At 41.7% G+C, this 25,584-nt stretch overlaps 4 protein-coding genes and 1 long non-coding RNA gene across 5 annotated transcripts; 3 read left to right on the top strand and 2 right to left on the bottom strand.

The window, feature by feature from the left end:
• Positions 1–460: 460 nt before the first annotated feature.
• On the bottom strand, positions 461–3,306 carry LOC135617237 (uncharacterized). Its single transcript, XR_010488656.1, has 2 exons — positions 3,134–3,306; positions 461–1,052 (listed from the first exon to the last, which is right to left on the bottom strand). It is a non-coding gene; the product is annotated as an uncharacterized LOC135617237 (long non-coding RNA).
• Positions 3,307–6,854: 3,548 nt separating this feature from the next.
• LOC103991708 (scarecrow-like protein 9) lies at positions 6,855–10,141 on the top strand. The gene is made up of 2 exons (XM_009411239.3): positions 6,855–9,807; positions 9,906–10,141. The coding sequence occupies exon 1, from the start codon at positions 7,479–7,481 to the stop codon at positions 9,723–9,725; it is 2,247 nt and encodes a 748-aa protein (XP_009409514.2). The 5' UTR covers positions 6,855–7,478; the 3' UTR covers positions 9,726–9,807; positions 9,906–10,141.
• Positions 10,142–10,592: 451 nt separating this feature from the next.
• LOC135617236 (uncharacterized) lies at positions 10,593–11,926 on the top strand. Its single transcript, XM_065117262.1, has one exon. It carries the CDS (start codon positions 10,668–10,670, stop codon positions 11,781–11,783), a length of 1,116 nt encoding a protein of 371 aa, XP_064973334.1. The 5' UTR covers positions 10,593–10,667; the 3' UTR covers positions 11,784–11,926.
• Positions 11,927–14,428: 2,502 nt separating this feature from the next.
• Positions 14,429–16,288, bottom strand: LOC103991706 (probable WRKY transcription factor 49). The gene is made up of 3 exons (XM_009411236.3): positions 16,053–16,288; positions 15,838–15,981; positions 14,429–14,981 (listed from the first exon to the last, which is right to left on the bottom strand). The coding sequence occupies exons 1-3, from the start codon at positions 16,286–16,288 to the stop codon at positions 14,429–14,431; spliced, it is 933 nt and encodes a 310-aa protein (XP_009409511.2).
• Positions 16,289–23,551: 7,263 nt separating this feature from the next.
• Positions 23,552–24,851, top strand: LOC135616124 (zinc transporter 1-like). The gene is made up of 2 exons (XM_065115306.1): positions 23,552–24,234; positions 24,315–24,851. The coding sequence occupies exons 1-2, from the start codon at positions 23,598–23,600 to the stop codon at positions 24,704–24,706; spliced, it is 1,029 nt and encodes a 342-aa protein (XP_064971378.1). The 5' UTR covers positions 23,552–23,597; the 3' UTR covers positions 24,707–24,851.
• The last annotated feature ends 733 nt before the right edge of the window (positions 24,852–25,584 follow it).

Here is a 25,584-nt window from a genome sequence, read left to right as displayed (position 1 = left end):
ACACACGAATGTTTTTTATGTGCTTGTGCGGATTAATCTTGTTCTGTCCAATAATAATGACGGACTAATCTTTGCATCGACTCTTTGGCTTTATCATGTGCGTGAATCCGTTGACTCTATGTTGAACATGATCTCTGTTCACATGTCGGTGACCTTCCTCCTCCATGTGAGGTGTGGTATCTGTAGCTGTCTCCGCTAACCATCAAATCAAGACACATCTCCTCCTTTCCCAAATAAAAGCTTAACACCAAGGTTTTGTGGTGTTCTGTTTCAGACATTTATTTCATGGTGGGCTCAACATATTCTTGATGGGACTACATCAGGTTTCGATCAACTAAAGCAACATTGGTACCATCGCTCCATACTTGGCTCAGAAAAGGATAAATCACTATAACTGGATTGCCATAATAATTTGATCCTGGTGCGACTTCTCAAGGTATAAATTTGATATAAAGGAAAATTTCGGTGAACAAGACTTCCACTGATGCACGATGTGACAATGATCAATGTCCATAACCTTGTGCAGGAAAAGAGAATTGTTCAGACTCAAATTTGGATCACCTATGTCCAAATCAAAGGCATTGGACATGCCAAACAAAGGCCAGAACTGTTTGCCACAGGCCGAACTAGTGGCAGGGAGAGTTTATTAAAGAGTGAGATGAGTGGTGGAAGGTAGAACCGAGAGAGGCGAGCAACCTAATCCTCATTCTTTATGTAGCGGTGGTGGTGACATATCAGCATCATCAGCAATCACCTTCGACCCTCTAATACCACATATCAAGTCCCGTTGGTTTCTTCTGCCTGCTTTCTCTGCACCAAAAATTTCAGATGAGGAATCTCCTATTGGACCACCATATGCATTAGTGACTGGTTTGGTTGTGCTCAAAAGTTGCATTGTTTATTCATGTGTGGCACTTGAGAATTCCAGTGGCTGTTCATTATTCTCCCAAGCAATAGAGCGAGAATGCCATTTGCCTGAACTGCAACATTCGTTTTACCCAGCAAAAACATAAGCTTCGGGCCTCTAATTGAAGGACCTGTAATATGATAACCTGCAATGTGTTGACAAGCAAGACAGAGAACAGTAAAATCAGTAGGGTGCAATGTGTTTTACCCTTATCATCAATAAAACTAAATGAATCTTGAATTCTCTAGCTGGATTATGATGCCTCACTGCTGGCGCATTCCATGCTCTCTCGCACACACACGACAGGAAGGCTACAAGCTACCTAATAGTAATAGCACATTTGGGGACCAACAAATCATGACTTATTTTGGAAACCTTTAATAAAATATGATAATGATTTAAAAAGTACTAGACATCAAGAGACGTCAATGTCCCAAAACGCTCGAGACGCTAGACACTCGCTCGAGCGAAGCGAGACGCTCTAAAATATAAAAATATAAAAATATATAATATAATTAAAAAATATATTTATTTAAATAAAAATATGATATTAAATTAAAAATATATTGTTCACAATATATTACTTACTGTTAATAGTAGTTAGAGGGGGAGAAAAGAATTGTTAACAATAACAGAGGGGGGGATAAAAGAGTCACTAACAGTGGAAACTGATAGAAAGTGACAATAATAACGATAAGAAGATAATTGTGAGAAGCTGGTAGTAGCAGCGATGGATGGTTAGTTTAAGACAGCTACAGTAGTGCCGCGAATGACAACAACAATGGTAGCGACGGAAGCTCCAGAGAGCGTTTGCTGGTGGCGAAAGAACCTACGATCCTCTCCCTCGATAGTGGAAGGAACTACACATGGAGCGACAACGGAAGGAAGCTATGGGCTCTTGCTAGGTCGTCGGACTTGTCCATCGACGACATAGGAAGACTCGGTTCGTTGCGTCTGCGGTGGAGGCAGTAACAAAAAACATCAATGGTGGAGGTAGAAATAACGCTAGGGTTGGCTCGGGATCGCACGGGCGTGAAGGGTGGCTTTTGAGGGTAATAAACAGTGTTATTGAATCAAACCAGACTTAAAAGTCTAGTTCAATTCACTTATTTGAACTGGACACTCACCCGAAGCATCCATGGGAAATCAAGGCTACAAGTTCACCAAACTTTGGACAACTTAATCATCCCAATCCAGTCTGACATCATGTTGGGCCAAATCCATACTGCTTATTGCATCAGAAATTTAGCAACTGCACCCACATATTTGTTTCAGCTAATAGAACATAATTGTTGAAAACCTAATTTCAACATTCAATACAGTAAAATATTGGTGTTAAGGAATGCTGAGAACAGTTCCTTCAGCTTGTTGTGACTTGTGACTGAACCAACCGAAACCATACCTCCTCGTGATGAATCACTTAAACTAAAGAGTGACTTAACATATAAGCTGAATCCAAGTTCACCATTCCTTGCAGCTACGACAATACAAGCGTTTCTAACCATTATAATTAGGGAATAAATACAAGATCTTCACCTCTAAGACTTTCAACCATTGGTTGCCGACCAAATGATAGAGGAATGCTAGCGCAATTGTAACTTCCACCAATATTACATTACAATGACAGTCTACCTGCTACAGTTTTGGGAGCGCACTGCTTCCAAAATATTGAATAACCATGGCTGCCCACTTAAAAGGACAGAAGAAGCCTAAAAATGACACCAACAGCCACGCAGAACACAAATTGAATATCTATTTAACTTGGAGCTATGATATTAGGGGATATCTGTGACTGCTACAATTAATAGGGAATAAGCATGTCAGCAATAGTAAACAATTGGGTTGAAAGAATGAATTGCATAGTATTTAGACCTAAGATATCTTGACAGTTCAGTGTCTATGCCCTAAATCACGGACCAAATTTTACTGGAAGGCACAAGCTACAACTTTTTGAATGAAATTGAGCTCGTAATCAACAATTCACGCTCTCCGCGTTGACGCTATGTTATTCATCTCCCCAATCACAGACATCAAACCATTTCCCTTTTCTATCCCACTATCCTCGGATTAACACAGCAGATGGTCATCAATCAAGAACATAAACACAACAAAATTTACCACAATATGCCACACAACACAACAACCAGCATAAGATTAGAACCGCAACGTCGATTTCAGATAACTACGGCGAGAAAACAAAATGAGAGTTCGCGAGGATTAAAGTACCCGACGGAAGCGCGGCAAGAAGAATGTGGGCTTGATCGGAGAACAAAAAGAAGGGCGGAGTCCCTGCTGAAAATGAGAGTTCCCCACCGATGCCGCCGGCGCAGGAACGAGACCGTGGTGGGCTTAGGGTTTCCAAGAGAGCGGGATGTGTCTCCTTCGTCCTTATATTTCCGTTATTCGATAACCATTTTGATGGTAATTGTACAAATCACATCTTTAATGATCATAAAGAATAATTAATGAGAAATTCCACGTGATATAAGATAATTATATTATATTTCATTTACACGTGTAAAATAGTCAGTCAACCCTTTTATTTTGACTCTTCTGATTCTAACAATTAATTTCATCAAATTACAATTAGCTAATTTTACCGGACTAAATAGTAAAAAGGATGAGGAAAATACAACGAAGAATAGAGTTGCAGGGGCTTCCCTACAAGTAAGAATATTTAAAAGGACTTTCTTGCAAAATTGACAATGAATCCCGCACATGGCAACATTTTGGGCCGGGTTGGTACCCAAACGGGTTGAGCTCTCGTGAACCGGGTTTATCTCAAGATGACAAATGATTAGGGACCAATAATTACATACATGCGTGCCGTGATCTAATAAATATTCTGAAAAATTCATCTCATGAATCATCATACTATAGCTTAGTTGACCTCTTCTTTGTCACGCACATCAACGAAAGCACAAAGCACAATATTAATGCACTGTTTTCATAGCTTTCCTTTTTCTACAAAGATCCACGTATAATTGTTCGTGCAGCCATCTGCTGTTTGACCGTCTCGAGGACTCGAACGAAGTTTGACTCTCGACGGCGTCACCAAGTGACATATCTGTACATATATCTGAGGAAAAGAGGTGCGAAGCTTATACGTAGGTGTAGAGATATAATATCAAGGCCTTATCAGGAAAGCTAACAGCACATGGCATGCAGAGAAAGAACACATTCTTTGTGATGTGGACTCACTAAACAATCAGAATTATATATATTGATCGATTCATCTTCCTCTTCAATTTCACAAGAATAAATTGTTGCGATATCAACTCATGATTGATCATTGGCTGCAAGAGTTGGGACTTTTCCTATTACAGCAGATGTAAGCAGGTGAGGTGTGTTACCGGTCGAAGTGAGAAGGTAGCGTCCTCCATGACTTGATGCAAACTTTTGGGATCGAATCTGGAATGCAGTCAAAGCCTGTGAATGGAGAAGCCGTCGTCTTCTTCCACACAATTGCTGCGGCAGCTGAAAGGTTCCCCAAACTTTTCTGCGCTTCCGTTGACGAGGAGGAAACCGACCTAGTGCTCCAAAACGCTTTTGTCTTCCGTTGACAGCCGCCTTCAATAATGCACCAAGCCACATGAGAGGTCCTACTCCAAAACCTTAGTTGTATTATCTTCTCAGCACAGTGGCTGCACTGTGCCGTGAGACGTGGCACGAGACGGCACCTTTCTCGCCTCATTTGCCGTGACCGAGACGACAGCAGCAGCTCCGCCACCTGCTGCATCACTGCAGTCACGAGCGCATGCACCAACGGACGGCGATGGGTTAACCACGCATGGAGAGCAGGTCTAGTGCAGCATCAAAGCGAGCGTGGGAGGCGGGACAAGTACGATGCTACCGCCACCGCATCAGCCTAGCAAGGACGACGCGGCCGATGAGCAGAAGCAAGCAGCATGGCGTTCATCCCCCTCAAACACGCACGTCCATTTCTAGAGTTTCTAGACGACAAGTGCTGATGTGGGTACAGTACCAGTTTAGGGTTTGGGGGTGATAGTGATCCTTTACATGGTGGTAGAGCGAGCTGGCATGGTTTGATTTGGTCGTGGATGTCAAGATCGTTCGCCTCTGGTGGGTTGGGTTCTAGCCCTGGCTTCAAAGTCGGATGCTCATTGGGTCTGACTGCCTACTCCTCGGACACCGATTCCTGCATACAAGTCGGGGTCGGGAAGGAGCTCCCAACCTTGACACCTCCGAAGATCTTGTTAGTCTAGGAGTGGCTAGAGAGGGACCTCCTGTCGATGGATCCCTCGAGGGATTTTTATCTTTCCCTTGCGGGAACCAATCGTACTTGGGTTGTTTTATCACCATCGGCGTTGTACTTGGTTGGCGTCGTCCCGACCTTTGTACCTCGGCACTGTGCATGGTCGTCGTAGTCCCAGGCTTTGTAGGATGGCACTATGAATGATTGGCATTGTCCTGACCTTTGTGGGATGACGTTGTACTTGGTTGGTGTTGTCCTGGCCTTCGCGGGACGACGCCGTGCATGGTTGGCGCCATCCCGACCTTTGCGGGACGGTGCGTTGTACGGTCGGTGCCGTCCTGACTATGGCGGGGCGACGTCGCGTTAAGGGGAATTGTGCTGGGTGGGTGTTGTCTCGTCCTTTGTGGGTCGGCACCATGTCAGCCTTTGTGGGTCGACATCATCATGACCTCTCGGGGATGGTATTGTGCTTCGTCAATGCTGCCCTGATTATGCAGGAATAGTATTGACTTAGACGTATTGTCTTACATGCTGATATAATTGTGAATAATGATAGATTCCCAATATGTGTCTTATTAGGGGCTAACCCTTTACGAGGGTGTCATGCCAACCCAGATGGGTTGGATCACAATGCATACTCCAAATCCGATGTCAAAATTTTGGTCTAATTAGGTTTGTATATCTTCAATTATAATTACCAAGAGTCAACAGCCCCATCCCTTTCTCCTGATGATAATTACCGAAGACGACGCTCGAGTCGTTCCCATCACACATAATGTGTGTGCGCCCCATGGATACGTTGAAACCTACATCAGTTTCACGTGGACCCCTGTGTTTTGTCGTCCTTTTGCGGCTCTGTGGGGTCAATCTTATAATGCTTTTTATTGGTTTTCCATTACCAAATTGTGTGTGCATATGCATATATCGAATAGCGATTTCACCCTCGCGAGTACCAGTGCGTTGATTGGATGGAGTCTGTGTCGCCCACGCCTCCGACGGGGGAGTCATTCGCTATGAGGAATGCGTAGCTCCACGTGCCAGTACTGCCGTTCTATACGTCGGTCACGCCGGGGCCACGTGTTGCATTTGGGAGATCGGTCGAAACGTCTTGACCTCCGCACACCCGCGCTGCGGATCCCACGCCACCCACCATCGGGTCGTCATCCCATACGCCAGGACACGTGGCCAACGGTGGCCGCGCCCTCGTGCCGCGGAGACCGAGGTCGACCCCTGCGTCCACGACGAGATGGCCAAGCGCACCACCTCGCCGACTCCCCGTGTGTCCCCGGCGTCACTGAAAAGGCAACGCTTGTTCGTCACGTGTCCCGTTCTCCTGCTTCCCGGATCTGGTGGCCCCCTCGTCAGTCTCTCATTTTGTCGAATAACAGTGCAGGTCCGGCGCGCGGGTAACGAATGGCGAGGATGGAAACAATCTCCTTTAATGCAAATCCATTGGCCGCAAACCGGGAATCGTGGAACAGCGGGCAGCAGCCGGTGAATCACCATCAGACGGCTCTGTGTCGCCCACGTTTCGGTATGCAACTCCCGATTAGATTCCTCGGGATTTATTTTCTTAATAATAATAATAACAATAAAATATATTATTACCTTTAACTGTTTGCCTTCGTGCGGGAAGCAATAAATTACATCGCAGACAAGAAGAAGGTGGACCAAAAGGCAAGGCAAGCAAACCACTATTTCTCGAGCTCGGCCACCCTTTCCAACTCCATCTCCATCTCCCTCTCCCTCTGCTTCGCCTTTTCTTTTGCCTCCCACAGTAGCAGGATTTTGATAAGGCAAGCCTCTGCCGCCTCTGTCTCTGCCTCCTCTTGCTCCGCGGCGGGATTTGGGGCCGCCAACCTTTGTTTCCGTCTGGTCTGACTCTTTCCTTGATCGTAAAGTTTCCTTCTTTGGATCGTTCCATGGTTCTTGATGGTGGATGAAATCAGTTCATGAGGATATAGGGCTGAACACTTCGTTTCTTACATATTTTCTGTCTTCCTCGATATATACCTCCATCCTGTTATTTGTGTTTTGATTGATCCTTTTTCTTTGACTGCTTCGCTGTTCATGTTAAGGATCTTATTTCGTAGAACTGCAGATTTTGATTCGTGTCAAATTAAGTCTGTGGTAGCTTTAGTTCCGTAAAAGTTAGAGATTGGCAGCTATCCGGAATCAACTGGTGGCATTCCACCAGCATTTCACCGAACTCTGGTTCTTCGTATAACCCTTGACGAGAAATTAGGATTTGTAGATCTTATTCTGGTTGCTGGACTGTAAGAAGGGTTAGTACCAGGTGATTACTTAGGGTTTATCTTGATCTAAATTTAGGTAGTGTAGAAGATATCTGGTTCAATGGTTATGGATTCTGGCCTCCGTGAATTGTCCGGCATGATGAGCGGACTGAGTTATGATGATTTCTATTCCGATCAAAACATTTTCCGGGCTATTGGGTTAGGAGAGTCGCAGCCCTTTCTAGGGCATGTTAACTATGTAGACTTGGCACAAATGTCTTCCCTGACCAACCAAAGTAGCTATCCGACATCCATTAGCACAAGTGTCGAGGGTGATAATCCAGAAGATAGTGATATCTTCTACTCGGACATCGCCCTAAACTACATAAGCCGAATGCTTCTGGAGGAGGATATAGATGAGAAGGTTAGTACTTACAAAGAAGACTCAGCCCTTCGAGCTGCGGTGAAACCCTTCTATGACATCCTTGGCCAAAAGTACCCACCATCCCCTGATCGGCCACTGTTCGATGGTCACCATTGTTCAGGGAGCCCTGATGAGAGAAGCAATGATCGGTATGGGAATCTCTATAGAGGTGGTGCCAGTAGTAGCAGCAGGGTTGCAGACAATAGCTCCGTCTGTGATTCTTCGGATTACCAACAGTCACTCACTTGCCCGGGTTCTGTTGATTATTCACCTCAGACTCCATCTAGCTCCTATAACAGCATCAGTAGCATAGAGGAGCCGTTTAATAATGTGACCATATCTCCTAATTTGTTTTTCGGAAGCATGCCGACCTGGCATTTCAAGAGAGGAGTCGAAGAAGCACGCAAGTTCCTTCCCAGCAATGATAAATTGTTTATCAACTTAGAGTCTTATGGTGTTTCATCGGTTCAGATACCAAAAAGAGATGGTAAACTGTGCAATAGCAAGGGGAAGGTGGAGAAAACAATTTCGTCAAATGGTTCCAGAGTTCGGAAGAATCCAAACATGGAGGACTTGGATTTGACAGAGGGGAGGAACAATAAACAGTCGGCTGTTTCATCTGATGGAGAAGTCAGGTCTGAAATGTTTGACATGGTTTTGCTTTATCAGGGAGATAAATGCTCTAAGAAGATGTCTGATCTACGGGAAGCAATGCAGAATGAGGCAAGCAAAAGTGCCCAGAATGTTCCAACAAAGGGTTCAAGTGGTGGCAAGACACGACGAAAGAAGCAAACAAAGAAAGAGGTGGTGGATCTCAGAACTCTTCTCATCCTGTGTGCGCAAGCTGTGGCAGTTGATGACAGGCGAACCGCTAATGAACTGCTGAAGCAAATTAGACAGCACTCTTCACCTAATGGAGATGGGTCTCAGAGGTTGGCACATTGCTTTGCGGACGGTCTTGAGGCTCGCTTAGCTGGCATGGGAAGTCAGATCTATCAGGCTCTTGTGGCAAAGAGGACCACCGCAACCGATATATTGAAGGCTTATCATTTGTATCTTGCAGCATGTCCGTTCAAGAGGATTTCACATTTTTTCTCTAATCAGACGATACTTAATCTGGCAGAGAAGGCATCAAAGGTTCATATCATTGATTTTGGCATCTATTTTGGGTTTCAGTGGCCATGCCTTATCCAGCGTCTCGCCACTAGGGAGGGTGGCCCACCAAAATTGCGAATAACTGGTATCGATGTGCCTCAGCCAGGTTTCCGTCCCACAGAGAGAATTGAAGAGACAGGGCAAAGGCTGGCAGCTTATGCAAAAGGTTTTAATGTTCCTTTCGAGTATCAGGCCATTGCCTCTAAATGGGAGAGCATTCGGGTTGAGGATCTTCACATTGCTAAAGATGAGGTTGTGGTGGTCAACTGTTTGTACCGCTTCAGGAATCTCATTGATGAGACTGTCATTGTGGATAGTCCCAGGAATCGGGTCCTCAACACAATTAGGAAGATGAACCCAGATGCTTTCATCCATGGAGTCGTAAATGGATCATACAGTGCCCCCTTCTTTGTAACACGCTTCCGAGAGGCTCTCTTCCACTTCTCTGCTTTGTTTGACATGCTTGAAACGAATGTGCCGCGCGACGATGAACAAAGGTTATTGATCGAGAAGGATCTCTTTGGAAGGGAGGCTCTTAATGTTATAGCATGTGAAGGCTCAGAAAGGGTCGAGAGACCTGAGACATACAAGCAGTGGCAGGTCAGGAACCTCAGGGCTGGGTTTGTGCAGCTTCCGCTGGACCCCGACATCATGAAGAAAGCCAATGATAAGGTGAAGAGCTGCTATCACAAGGATTTCGTTATCGATGAAGATAGCCGATGGTTGATTCAGGGATGGAAGGGAAGGATCACTTATGCCATATCCGCATGGAAGCCTACTGAAGCTTAGTGTAACCTTTCGGTCATTGCCGTAAAAGTTAAACATGCTTCCAGGCAATTGGTCCTGATTCATCTAACCAATCTCTGATGAGGTACATCTATCTATCTGTAATCAGGTTTCTCTTGTCATCATGTATTCTAAATATCAACATGTTGACTAATCATATAATCTTTGGCTTGCGTGATGCAGGCAGATGGGACCGGACTTCTGTCCCAGAGATCGGCATTTGTTGGCAAAGAAGTCATGAAAATTTTGGACTGCAAAGGAAGTGATGTTAGGAGCTGCCGACAACAACAAGAGGGTACTGAAATCTTCTGGTTTGCAGCCAACAAACACAACAAAGAATACGTTTGTGGGTTTGCAAGAATTTTATGTATTTGAACTATCGAAATTAACAATCAAATGAAGTAGCCATTTTAAGTTCAGATTTCTGGCACATCTGGTGAAAGCTTATCCACCAGCTTATTACATGTAGTACTTTGTCTGATGGGTCCATCGTTGTCCAAAGCTTCTGCGTCTCCTCCTTCCTGTGTCAGCCACTCCGCTCCCTGCATTGTTCTGCAGCACATTGTACGACTGCGTCTTGATGGCAGCAGCACGCGGATGTGGTCTTCTAGTGTGAATTGTTTCTTGCATTGCTTCAAGCTAGTCTTTGTAACAGTCAACGTATCCTCGTTCTTGTTGGTTTAATTGATGGGGTCGATGACTTACTAGCGTACATGCGGACAGAGGTACGCATAGATGCACATATGCGGCCGCCCAATCATTGAGGCTCTCGAATCATTTTAATTTTAAGGTATTAAGATGAGAAACTTAATTGACAGTTACGGGTCGAGTCGAACCAGGTTAAAACCCTACACGCACGCGTGCCTGGTTCGTGTGGCGGAGACGAGGAGGATAAGCTCGTTTGGAGTCCCGACTTCTCTCCCCTGCTCGGTCTCGTCTTACCCGATGGGAACTACCGCTCGCTTCCTCCACTTCCCTCCTCCCCTCCCTTCTCCTACCCGGCCCAAACCCCGACCCCTCTTCTCCCTCCTCCGCCCTTCCCTCGCCCTCTCTCCCAACTCTCCCCTCCCGCACAAGTTCCCATCGCTCACTCTCTCTCTCGGACCCAACCACAAACACCTTGCCCTCCCTCCCCAAGCCCTCTCCAAAACCTCCTCTCTCCCGCTGCCTCCCTTCGACCTCGACCTCGACCTCGACCGTGTTACCCCTCTCGCCATCTGCAAGTGGTCCGCGGTCCTCGCCATCGCCATCGCCGCCGTCAAGAAGGCCGTCTCTCTCGTGCTCAACCCCTTCTTCTGGACCTATTTTAGCTGGACCTGGATCTTCTGGCCCTGGATCTCCGCCGCTGCCCTCGCCGCCTATGGCCTCCTCTGCTTCCGCAAGCACTCCCTCAGCCGCGCTTCGATCCTCGAGCAGCTCGCCGTCGTTACCGCCGCCGTCGCCTGGCTCACGGTCGTACCCCCGGCCCACTTCAATGGTTTTCTTGAGGGCTGGCCCGTTGTCCTCTTCTTCGTTTACCACTACTTCTTCTTCTTCGAGTCGTCCGTCCGCCGACGCCTCTACGGTGACCTCTACGCCCGCCCGCACGACACCAAGTGGGACGTCCGCCTCCCCGGCCCTTTCCAGGTCGGCTTCGCGGTCCTCGTGTTGGTCGGTCATTGGCTTGCGGCGTACGAGGGGCCTGAGCTGCACATGATATCCGGCGGGTGGGCCAATGCGGGTGTCTGGGCTCTGGTCGCGGTGACGCTCTTCATGCGGTACCACTCGGTTCTCTATCTGGCGAATTACTCAGAGAAGGTGGTGGTGCCGACGGCGGTGGTGCAGTTCGGCCCCTACAGGTGGGTGCGTCATCCCATCTATGCTTCGACGATGCTGCTGTTCTCACTGCATTGCATCACCCTGCGGGCGCCGCTCAGTTTGCTGTTCCTCGTTGCTGTTTGTCTGGTCTACTACGGGCGGAAGGCAGAGTTTGAGGAAGCGTTGATGGTGGAGTCCTTCGGAGAAAGGTATACAGAGTACATGAACAAGGTCAGATATAGGCTAATCCCTTTTGTTTATTGACTTGTAATTTAGTCTATGACATTTGCTTGGTTCTCTCAATTGAAATTTTGCTCTTTCTAGTTGAGATGTGGTTGATGGTCTCTTGTATTAAACCTTGGTGATCCTAATACTATCATTGCCCTGAGATCATGCAAACTACTCAAGTATTTAAATCTTTCAACAACATTGTGTGAATCATTATCATTAGTCATCTTTTTAATGTTTGAAGGCTTGCTATATAAGTCAGTCTCAGAAGATACCTCCTTTACAGGGTCAATGCTTCCACTCCCACGTGCACTTATAAGCTTTAGCTATTTACATCATTTCCCAATACTTATATAAAACTCAGACCGCTTCTCCTAGGAGGGTTTGTGACTGGTTAACAATTGTCACAGCTGCTACACTTGCAACCAAGAAACTTTCTTTGGAATTTCTTTCTCTCTGAGTACATTCTCCAACTCGCATCAAATATTATTATCTTCATTTCTTGTCATTTTTGCTACATACTGGACAAACACACATCTTCTTCAAATGTTAAGGTGTGGTAAGGTGTGATAAGAAGTCACATGGCACATTTGAGTCAAAATGTCCATTCTTTCATGGTCTTGTTCCTCATTCAAAGTCCTGCAAATACCAGGGACTCTATTGGTGCATGTCAGAGTTTCTTTTTGTTAGTCCATATGTAATTCAGAGGATAGCTTCTGCTTCATTAACACTGTGCTAACCAGTGAAAAGTTAGATTCCTTGTTGTTTAAACACATAAATGGTCGAATTTGTTTCTTTTTTGTCATTTATCATGAAAGATAACTCGGCAGTTAGCAGTTGTATACTTCAGTATACATACATCAACCGTTATCTGCCTCTTTATCTTCAGTATATGGAAATATAGATTGCAAAATTAAATTTATTTGGGCATAATGCTATGGGCTCGGTATGTATGTTATTTCCGCGGTGCTGGACGCGGATTCTGTTTGAAATGGATAAGGTGAGGGCATGGATTTGGTTATGTTCCCAACTTTAGGTGATTAGATGGCACTTGTAGGTTTCCAAAGGTGACATGTTGACTTCTATGGTTTTTAATAATTCGAATGCACTTTTTCTGTATGAGGATTAATGCCAAATTCAAGAAGACATACTCCAATGTATGTCTAAGCTGAGGCTTTGTTAATAGCAACCTAGATGCATACTGTATAAAATTACGTTAATATTTGATTAAGATGTGCAAAGACCATTTCTGAGAGGTTAGAAACAAATAAAAATCCATGGGAAGAAGAATTTGGTTATGAGATGATTTTGTCAGAGTCATGGGAAGCATGACACGATATCTTTGTTGAGGTTATCACCTTCATGCATTGCTGTGACAAACCTAAGGATAATTTGATTTAACTCATTAAGATCTTATTTGCCATTTGAGACAAAAAAAACATAAGGTTGATTGGCATATGAGATAATTAATGCACATTGGTTAATAGGTATCAGATTGTACTATCGTGCATCATGGGGCTTGAACTCATGCATGTAAAAATGGGTTTCAGAAAATCTGAACAAAGTTGATTATTGTACCTTTCACTATGCCAATGATCATAAGCAGTAAAAAATTGCAATCCAAGACTTAAGCTGAATGTTAATGCTAAAGGGTGCTTCCCTGTCACTTGTTCTTTTACCCCAGTTTATTGTGTTTGTGCTTGGTCATCAACTACAATAGTGACCGATTACATTTGCATGTTTGAGTTAATAATCTTTCACTATAATGAACAAAGAAATTGGTCAGATGCTGTCTTTTCTAAATGCATCACAAACCCATATTCAATCCTATAGGATGGATTTTGGGTGTTATATACATGAATTGATGCATTAAACACCATCATAAATTGTTGGGGAACACATTGATCTAATGCAATCAAACATCTAGTTTGTCCAAATCAACTCATGGTATTATGCTCTGAACAAAGGTCATCCCGTATCCATTTCTGCAGAAAAGTATTCGGAGTTACTACTCCAATAGCTAAAATTCCGGAACTTACAGAATTTGTTGAACTATTCAAGTTTCCTAGCAGTCAGCAAGATCTGTGTGGTAAAAATTTTCATTTTTGGGATCTGTCTGATGTTCATTAGCTCAGGATGTGCTTGTATAAAACCATTATGATAATGCATATTTGAATTCCTGTAGACACAAATACATCTGGTGATTTGCATTAAACTTAAACAACATTCTGATATCCTATGTCTCATTGGTGACATCCTAAATGAGATCTGGAGTAACCATATTTTCCATTCTTGGTTCTCAATTGTAATATGTGTGAAGTATTTGATGGAGTTTCTACTTCAATACTGAAAAATCTGGATCCTATACGAGTTGTTGAACTTTTCAAGCCTCTAAGCAGTCAGCAACCTGTGTGATAAGTATTTTCATTGTCGGAATCTGCATGATGTTCATTAGCTTGTGATGTGCTTTGTCTAAAACCATTATATAATGCATATTGGAATTCCTGTAGGATACATAATACATTTAGTGATTTACATCAACATCTTAAGTGAGATCTGGAGTAACCACATTTTACACTCTCAGTTCTCGATGGTAATCTGCAGAGATAGGGGTATAGTGCTTCCTCTACCTCATTGTCACTTGATTCTTGGCTTTATCCTTGCATCTACTAATGTGATACTCACAAGATGCTGGAAAATATACCCACATCAAGGCAGGGAGAGCTGGGGCTCCAAGAAATGGTAGAAGAAGATGGAGGAGATTCATGTGACAAGAGATTGTTGCCATATGAGTAGATGGTTGAGTTGCATGGCTTTCTTACCAGCAAAGGCACAATATCTTCCAGCAGGCCTTGTGATCTCTGCATGACATCCTCATCGAGCCCATGCCGCAAACTGTCATCTGTGGTGTCTTTGCTCTGATCAAGTCCTTCCACCAGGCTTCGTGCTTCAGCCTGTGATTGCTGCATCAACAACATTGATGGGCTGTGCACCGTAGGTTCCGGTGGAACACAATCTGGCACCTCAGCATGAAGGTCAGTGGATTGGAGTTTTGGCTTCTTTGCAGCATGACAGGCAGCAGTGAAGAGATCCTGGGGCCGAGGCAGGAGGAAGTGTGAGGTGTAGTGGAGGTGGAGACCTTCATAGGTTACAATGAGCATCTCTGGATCTTCCAAGGACCTCTCCACTTGCTTCTTGGCATTGCACCTTGGGTTTGTGCACCTGTAGTAACTCCTGTGCTCCAATATAGCAGATTAGATGATTGCTGCTGTCAGTTCAAGTCATCATCCAGATTACTCTTTAAGTTATGAGTTTGCTTTGGGGCAAGGCTTTCAATTCTTGCATGGATATGCATATCATACCTGGAAGCAGGTTACGGACTAAAGCTTGGAGCAGTTGAACATTAATTACAGTGTTCATGGTGTGGCAAAGCAGATACAATGATTCATATTCCTTTTGCTGGAACTAGAAACATGCCTGTGTATGGAATGGGGTGGGTTGCAGACTTAATAACAGGAAACGAAGCATTTAGATGGTGAGATGATGCTTTTTTGTTCATGTTGGAGTTACTTGTGGTACTATTACACATACATCAGTCAGTGGTGGAAGGTGCAAGTTTAAATGATCTGGTGGAATCAGTGAGAAGCGTAGGTGAAGAGGATGGTTTTTCTTGTTTTAGATGAGGATTGAAACCTGGCAGAAGAACCCTAATTACATTCTGGAAATGTCACGGATTTGGGTGGTAGGGACATGCCTGCCATTACGGTAATGGAAGCATTTGGATCTCTCAAGAAATGGAGCTCTTATAGAATGGACTTTATGCAAACTACTCGAAGCTGATGCTGAAACAGTTGTTTCTTTCTTTCATTCTTCACACTGTCATGGATATTAATCACCTGATGATGGAGGAATTGGGACAACGGATAGCAGGTGAGAGAGTAGATGATCAGAGTATTGTAGAGCTTCAAACAGTATATTATTTCTCGACAGATACTCTCTATGTTATCTCATCGTGACGGTACCATTTAGATTTAAAGGTAAATAGGAGAACAGAAGCCAGCAAGTTCTTATGACATGCGAGAACACCTACCTCGGATTAGGACTGTTCTTGATGGATTTCTGGCCATACTTCCTCCACTTATAACCATCATCGGCGATCCCATTCCCACATATCTTCATCCGAAGTGTGTACTTGCTGTCCATCTTCCCCGTGCTCTTCTCCGGCACAGAAACCCTACAGGAGATTGCATCAGGTCGATGCCTCATTAGACATGGGAAACACTATCAGGTTCCGATTCTGTGCACCTGCAACTGGAATCCCCAGCTCCAAGGGTCGTGGAGAGTGCACTTTCCACGTCGCGGATCGTCGGACCGGAGTAGACAGTGGAGATGAGCTTGTTGACGATGGACGATTCGTGGGAGATGAAGGTAGCGCTCGTCTCATCATCATCATCCTCCTCCAGGAGCTCCCTCATCAGCTCCCCTGCAGAAGAGTCGAGCCAGTTGATCTCTGCCTCATCCGGCTCCTTCGTCTGCATCATAAGTTGGTGTGAGAGAAGAGTGACACAGAATGTGGCCTTTTAACGTTGGAAGCCACACAGAATTACTGCTGCTCTTCAACCTCTACAATGACCTTTCCATGTTCTTAAATTGTGGCGTTATGATAAGATTGGATTTCTGGCTGCATGCGTTGTCTTGGTGGAGAGTCAAGAATGGCAATTTAACTAATGCAGGGGTCAACCACTAAAAGGTATGATTTGATAGGCCATTCAACTAATGCATCAACGTCGTTCATGTGTGCCTCAGGATCATCTCATTGTCATGGAAAAGTTGATGAGGTCATTGAATCAGTAGAATGGCGGTCTTGGATGGCATGATGGGTTTCCCTGTATGTGCAGCATCGTCCTAAACCACAGCAGTGGGGTAGGGTTTACTGACTCTTCTCCACCAAGCAACCACCACACTATGGCAAGGCAGGAGTCGGATGTAATTAACTTCTCGCACCTAATCAGACCCTTCCTTCTCCAACAACATAAATCAGTCAGCCCCCACACCGCTGTCCTAAAGTGGCATGCTCTTATGGTGCAAGTACGTGCGCCATTGTTGCATGGGAGTGAGGAAAAAGGATGGGAATGTGGGGGTGGATTTCTTTTACGTGGGTTGAAACTTTCCGTGAAACAAGAAAACAAAAGGACCGGTTGACCAACAGGCTTGAGCGGGGCAGTTTGTGTTGGGGAGCAGAAGTCAAACATACGACATATGAAGCAGGTGGATCATCATCTGCCCTCTGCGGCTGCCTGCAACTGCTCCCACGTCGATCCCATCCCATCCATCCTCTAAGTTGCAGTGGTTGTATAGCATAAGCCACAATGCTCGTCTTCGGAGGTAATCGATTAACTGCGGCATTCACCGGTCTTCATTGATACGCATCGCTTTAAGATTTGCAAACATGTACATGTCATTCGGATACACTCTGATGGTGATGTGATGCACGTCTTCGCATGCGATGCTTTTCGTGAATCTCGACAAAAAAAGAAAAAAGGCATCCTCAATAGAGCTTCTTGAGATGCTATTAAACCAGCCTTACCTCTCGCATCAATTTTATCGTGGCTTGGATTTCTTCATTTTATTTTTCTTACCATATCAATGGTAGAACTTTTGAATGATTTCATTTCAGATAAGATGATCCAGTCTCTTACCTGTTTGTCATTATCTATCAAATCCTCTCTGACCTTCTTAATAAGCTTAAAAGGAAACGAAGAATACCTTTTTCAAATCAAGGGTTTTGACTATTTATTTACGATAGTTTGATTGTTTTTAATACCTATTAGGGTATTTGTCTGTTGAAAGAGAAATAATTAATGGATAATTAATTATATTAATCATATAATTAGTATATATAATGATGATTTCATCATAATTTAAATTATATTATATTAAAATTATATATTTAATAATTTATTTGATATAGTTATGATGGTAAAATAGTTTTAATTATATTTTATTAAAGTTATTTAATACTGTAATTAGTTATTTTAATGATAATTTAATCAAAATTTGATCGATTTTAGATTAATTTAATATCTTTAATACCTATTAGGGTGTTTTACATGTTTAAGTATTGAAAGAGAATTAATTAATTAGGTTATTAGTGTATATAATGATGATTTTATCATCTAGGATCAAAATTATATATTTAATGTGCATGTAACATATTTATGATGATAAAATAGAATTAATTATGTTTTAATAAAATTATTTAATGCTTGATTTTTTATCGATATTTGATCAATTCAATATGTTTATACTTTATAGCTTATTTGATTTAAATTTGGTAAGATCATGCAAAGGAACAACCACATGATAATGCATGGGTTTATGTGATGAGAACTATCATCATTGGCAATATAATTTATTGTGACTAGCTTGGCAAGGGTAGAGGAATAACTTGGGTGAATATGCATTTGGTCGACGGGTATCAAAATGCAAGAAAGTTTCGACAGAGATCCATAAATTATTTCAAAGCAAGCTACAACAAATAAAGGAAAATATATTTAAAAAGAAGGCAAGAGTTGAGGAAGAATATTATAGGGCTACGTAGAAATGAGTTTATAATCAGTATGAGGGTTACGACGATCAAGTCGAGTCGGATCTCACAACTGGGATTTGTGGATCATTGGAGCATCAGTATATGATCGATAAAGCAATGAGGCATCGACGACCAAATTCACAATTGGAGCATGATAATGGTAGTGGAATTCAGAGGTCGACCAGTATGAGGCAGCCAACTACTCCTCATTAGTTAGGCTGAACTAGTAGCAAAAGGTATGATAGACTCTGTGGTTTTATGAGAAGGCTTGGTAGGAGGTCCGCACCAGATATTGTTGATATTAATCCATAAGCCTATCCCCCACAAACAGTGAAACAAACACGAATTGACGATGTATACATAAAAGAAAAGAAGTTGGATATTAGGAAGATAATTTCAAAATGGTTCAACTTCCACAGGATTCCAAACAACACAACCCAAGGTCTATATTATCAGAGCATGGTCTCTTCTATTTAAAAATCTAGCACGGAGATCCAACCTTTAACATCGAGAGAGATTTACGATATGTACTTAGATGAGGAGGTGGTAGAATTGAAGGATTGGATCAAATCCTTCAAGAGGTAATAAGACGAATATGAGGTGATACTGATGTGTGACAGTTGGATATGACCAACAAGAATGAGTATTAACTTTTTTGTTTATTGCAACAGAAGAGTGGTGTTTCATAAGTTAATTAATGCTTCTGAAAAGATACAAGATGTAAACTACATTGAGAGCTTGATGGATACTATAGTAGAGGAGATATTGTCCAAATAATAATCGATAATAGAGTGAATTTCAGGAAGGCTAGTTTATAATTGATAGAAAAAAGAAAAACTTTGTTTTGAACTCTATGTGCAACTCATTGCATATATATAATACTGAAGGATATTGGTGAGCTAGACGCAGTCAAAAATTGTATAGCTCGAGCACAATCAATTATAAAGTTATATATAATCATCATTTGGTCCATACTTTAATACAAAGTATGTAAATGGTAAGATACTCTGACCTGGAAGTACTTAGTTTACTACTAATTTTATTACATTAAAGTCATTACAATAAAAAAGATATGACTTGAAGGCAATAGTCACCTCACAAGAGTGGTCTGATTTTAGATATTTGAGAGATTGAGTGATGGAAAGAAGATAGAAAAGTCTATTCTTTCCTCTAGATTTTGGGAGTCCACGACAAAAATCATAAAAGGTGTGGAACCACTTTATATTATTCTCCATAAGGTCGATATGGACAAGCATCTATAGATACTATATCTTAAATATATGTTGATTTTAGTAAGAGAGAATGTCAGAAAAGTATTCAAAGATGATTTTAAGTTCAACCAATACGTATGGATCATTGATCGTCGGACCGAAGTTCATGTGGATGAAGATATTCGTAATGTAAGTAAATTCATATTCAGAATAATTTAATTTATTATTTTTAGATAATAAAAAATCATACTAATAAAATTATGTCTCGTAGTATATTATCTAAACTCGACAATTCAATATCGGTATGCTCTTAGAACGCATAATGATTTACTAATAATACTACGAAATATTATATTTCGGCTCTTGCCAAACACTACTGATGCAACCGATGCTCTTATGGATGGTCGATTATTTAGAGAAATAGTTGGTTCATTATCCGACGTTATAGTTGTATCGTGTCATTACACTAAGAAAAAGTTACACATATTGATTATCAATTATATTTAATATTAATTATTTATAATATTAATAAAATTTTATTTATATCTTCTTGCAGTCCAGTGGTGGCTACAATTTGGAGGTGATGCACCATATTTAAGGAAGGTTGTTATTCGTGTACTTTCACAGACGGCAACATCTAGTGGTTGCGAACGTAATTGGTCAACGTTTGTATTGATTCACACAAAAGTCCACAACAAACTCTCATATAGATGATTAGAGAAACTCGTATATGTCTATTATAACATACGATTAAGATTGCGATGTGCTGAGATGGATAAGAAGCCAGAAGAATCATATATTGATCCTATCGACCTCCAATTCTACAATGAAGATTCAGAGTCGATGTTAGATTGGATTGAAGCAGTAGAGAACTAAGAAGATTATCTACTTGATGAGTTAGGAGATCCTCATCGTCCTTCGCGTTTTATCACTGAAGTAATAGAAGAAGAAGAAGCACAACTCCAACAGGTAGAAAATCTCCCTCAATCACAACATGACAAGAGTCAAACAACATCGAGTCAAACTGCTTGAGGAACTACAAACACCCAACGGTCATAGTCATCCGCCCAACGTGTAAAGGCATAGGGGAAGGCAGTAGCATTAGTTGCATCGTTAGAAAGAATCATGTCGGACGATGAGACACCTTCACAATCACATTCAACAACTTGCTCGGTTCATAGATATGATAGTAACACGGATAGTAGTGCCTCGACGGATGATGGTGATGATGTCGGGCAGTCATTAGTCTCGTCTACACAACTTTAGGGTGGTGCATGAATCGAGGAGCAATATTTTACATATGCCACCTAAGATTTAAATCATGAAACTCGATAAGGTGCTAGTTAAGTTTATGTACGGAAGGGGAAGGGAAAGGCAGTGGATGAATTTGAGTAGATACGACAGAGCCTATATGATGTAGATACAGAAAGAAGCTCATCGTATTCACAACCATCATATTATGGAGAATCATATGGACAACAATAGTACGATGATAGTTGGTCATCCTTCTTTGAGCAATAGTATGATATAGAGCAACAAATAGTAACAAAAATAGAAGCTCTAACATTTACCAATATATGCCTCATGAGCTACCTTGGACAAATGTGATTTATGACGATGAGCCTACGATCATCATCATATTGATACATCAATGACATACGGTGTCTTAATACACTATATCGTGAGATCAATTTTATGATTGAGTCCAACAAACATATTATATTGATATGTAGATGTATATGATCGAAGAACCCGATCCACTACCCGTGGAGGCTCGTCGTTTGTTTTGGTGGTAAAATCAGTAATCAGGTATATCTACATATGTGATTATTTAATTTATTTAAATTTTAGAGTTTATATTATAATAAAATAATCTAATAATTTAAGTAATTTTTCTATAGATATTTCAATATTTATATAAGGATAATTCATAACAAACTGAAATATGAACCTTACACAAGATTATTCCTCGAAGTCCAAAAAAAGATACATGATACTATTCTTATATAATTTATATTGATTTTGCTAAATCTATACTATTACTATATTTATTTCTACCTTAAAAACTCTATCTTTAACTTTTTTTTTTTTGAAGGATTTTACACCTTAATTAGGTGTATCGTTCAGTACGTCTTGACATATCGCTCAATATACGATACCGTACCGTATCAAGCAAAGCTCGTAACATCGATACGGTATGATATTTCATTTAGAACCAATATATTTTTTTAATTAAAACATTGTTAAAGCTTTAGAAACCTTCAATGTGTACTAGTATCAAGATTATATTTTGTTTAGATCCGTAAATCTATTATATTTTGTTTAAATGTTGTGATCCCACCACTAAGCATAAATCTATAACTTTTTATGAATTCAAGAGGTGGATGTCCCTTGAAATATCTTGTTGTTTTATGTCCCGAATAGTTTATAAAATAGTTATCAATAAATGATAATTAATAAAATCACCCAAAAGACCCAAGGATGGTATAGTGGTTATGTTTCACGGGCTGAAAAATCTATTTTAATCAATTCGATCATTAATATTATTCCTACTAAAACTTTGCTCACTTCTAGCATGGCTAACAAAGTGCTTAGTAGAACCTGTTTGATTAGAGTTTGGGTGGTTTAGGAACTATGAATATTCATGCTTTTGAGAACACCATCAATGCCAAAAGAGCTCTTTCCTTGCTGAATAATGATACTTCTTTATATGGTTTCTAGAATAATAATGCCAGTATAGTTGTCTGAACCCTAAGATGGACGAAGACAAAACCTTTAGCGTTGTTAGGACCATGAGTCATTTTGTAATATTCTAGATTAATAATACTAGTATATGAAATGAACATTGATTGGGTTAGCAATATACCTGTTTATGCATGGCCTACTTACATTAATTAATGTTCTAAAAATAAGAAACTTTCAACAGGTGACCGAGTTCTTAGAAGATAATTAACGAAAAATTCATGTCTTGAATCAATTGTTCCATCCTATCTTGGTAGCTAAGATGTTAAACATTCATAATCCCTTAAAATCCAATGGACACTCATTCCTTCATACATGTATATGGCAAAAAATGCATATTAATTGATGAAAAAGAATACTTATCTCGATTAAGGATAGAGAGGATAGATTGATGACTCAGTTAAGAGGCAATTTGGAATCTCGGTACTCCATCAAAGTTAAATTAAAAAAAACTTCTCTAAATTTTCACATAGGTCAAATATTTTCGAAACATATTACACCAAACATGCATTATTTGATTCCTCCTTTGCCTAAGAATTTTGAAATTTATTGTAGCTAAAAACAAATATTACTTTTAACATTGTAATAGTTGGTGGCGAGACCATTAAATTGATGTAAGCATAAAAATTATGATTATATTATTGTTATATAAAAAAAATTAATATCAGAATCGAAATCAAATAATAATATATTATGATTAAGATTATGTACCTTTGGATGTTATTCAAAAAATCTTTATCTAATATATAAATATATCATTTAGCGCTTCCGTTTAGCTTAACTATGATAAGAGTATATTCTGAGTTGAAGTTAATAATAGTAGACCCTTATATAAATCTATTTTAATATTTTTTTCACTTATATAATGTGGTACTCAATTGGGGAGTTAATAGTATGCATTTTCTTTCATGTTATTAAATCGGGGGATAAATTTAGTACCTATGTCATAGTAATTGTTTCTTGAACATAAGACAAATTTATGTTCTCCTCCACATATACCTAATACAAGTATAAGCTCCTCCACATATACCTAATATAAGCAGAAGCATGGAAGGATGATGCTGTAATCTTGGCTGGCTACATCGAGAAGGTGTAACAAAGAGGAAGGCTATCCATACATGTATATTAGTATTATACATGTCTTCAAACCTCACAACAGGAACAGGAATATGCAGTACAACATCTCAAAGTCAAAAGCGTACTACACAACTCCAAGTTAGAACAATTCGATCGATGATAAAAATGCATGAGTTGGAATCATGTACGCCCCCATATACCTCATATAAGCCAACACAGAGCCAATCTGCTATGCGAGCAAGGCAGCAATCTGTCATGGCGTCGACCACCATGAAAGCTGGACCTCGGTGGGCAATCCTGCTAGCGCTTCTCCTCCCCTTGCTGTCTTCCCAGGTCTACGGCCATGGCGGGGGCGACGACACCGACTCCGGTGATCAGCCGGTCAACCTGCGCGCTAAGGGCTTGGTCGCCGTCAAGATATGGTGCCTCGTGATCCTCCTCGTCAGCACCTTCGCGGGCGGGGTGTCGCCCTACTTCTTCCGGTGGAACGAGAGCTTCCTGCTGATGGGGACCCAGTTCGCCGGAGGCGTCTTCTTGGGCACCTCCCTCATGCACTTCCTGGCCGACGCCAGCAGCACCTTCATGGACCGCACGTCCAACCCCTACCCTTTCGCCTTCATGCTCGCCTCCGCCGGCTACCTGCTCACCATGCTCGGCGACTGCATCATCATCACGTTGACTCGGGGCGGGACGAAGGAGGAGAAAGTGGAGGCTGAGAGAGGGGGGGACTCTGACGGCCACAGGAACGAGGACGACCCCCATCTCCATCCGTCTTTCCTCAGGACCACATCCTTCGGAGACACACTGCTCCTCATCCTCGCGCTTTGTTTCCACTCTGTGTTCGAGGGGATAGCCATCGGAGTCTCAGGTTGGTGGCACCTCCTCCCGCAACATGGCAACTCCATTCACCCACTGACGTCTAATGCTGTGCTGCATCTTCTTCTTCAGACACAAAGGGCAGCGCATGGAGGAACCTGTGGACGATCAGTCTGCATAAGATCTTCGCCGCTATCGCCATGGGAATTGCACTGCTGAGGATGTTACCCAAGAGGCCGTTCCTGACGACGGTGGCCTACTCGCTGGCCTTCGCCATATCAAGCCCAGTGGGAGTCGGCATCGGGATCGCCATCGACGCCACGACGGAGGGATCAACGGCGGACTGGATATACTGCATCTCCATGGGTCTCGCCTGCGGCGTGTTCATCTACGTGGCCGTCAACCACCTCATAGCCAAGGGATTCAAGCCATACAAGCCAAGTTCCTTGGACACTCCCTTCTTCAAGTTCTTGGCGGTGCTCGCAGGGGTTGGAGTGATAGCTGTGGTGATGATTTGGGATTAATCATGGCGTGTTCGTGTTGTGGTCTCCGTGTTTGTATGTTTTCCTCTCACCGTTGGTTTCTTTGTGTTCGCTCAGCTTTATTGCTCGTTCGTCTGTGCTCATTTCCTCCTATGATAATGATTCTCTGAATTGTGGATTCGAATAACACATTGGGTTCTGCTTTGTGCCACAATCATCAGATGGGAAGAGTAGTGACGATCGATATCGATTTCTAATATGAACATCTTATCTATGGATCACTACATATAGCTTCGTAATAGTGGCAAAACTAAACTGCTCTAGTACACCGATATGGAGCATTATTTAGCTAAAGGGCTTTATATTAACGAGGGAAGAATAAACATGAATCAACACTGCTTTTGAAACTTTGAGCATTCATTAGGGAGACGAGAACATAAATCAATATCGGTAGGAGTTGTTTTTATGAATAATCGACGTTCGGTAAGTATTTCTATGAGTCCTAATCTTATTAAGAACATAAACTCCTTAGAAAATTAGAATTTATTTCCATAAATATAACCTGAGTCTTAAAATTATGGTGAAAGAGAGGTGTTGCTGGGAGGATCTTTATAGTAGATGTAGAGAGAATTAAGAGAATATATTTATTTAGACTTATATGAGAATATGTACAAGAGGAGTCATGCTTGAATTAAGATAATTTAAGTGAATTTTAATTTTTCTCATATAGTAAAGAAATTTATTTATTTATTTTTTTTGTAGATGTGAATTATCGGATTACGTTAATATATTTTTTGATTGTTAATCTTTACATTTTCTTTTGGTTTCTAAATTGTTCTCTCCCTACTAATGAAATATCACATTAATTAGTATAAGTACATCGTAGTAGATTTCTGCAGGCATTTCCTCTCTCTCTCTTA

Source organism: Musa acuminata, chromosome BXJ2-7, assembly GCF_036884655.1.
Source record: "Musa acuminata AAA Group cultivar baxijiao chromosome BXJ2-7, Cavendish_Baxijiao_AAA, whole genome shotgun sequence".
In the NCBI taxonomy this organism is placed as follows: Eukaryota; Viridiplantae; Streptophyta; class Magnoliopsida; order Zingiberales; family Musaceae; genus Musa; species Musa acuminata.
The sequence above is the reverse complement of the archived record's forward strand: the minus strand, read 5'-3'. Positions and strand labels throughout refer to the sequence as shown.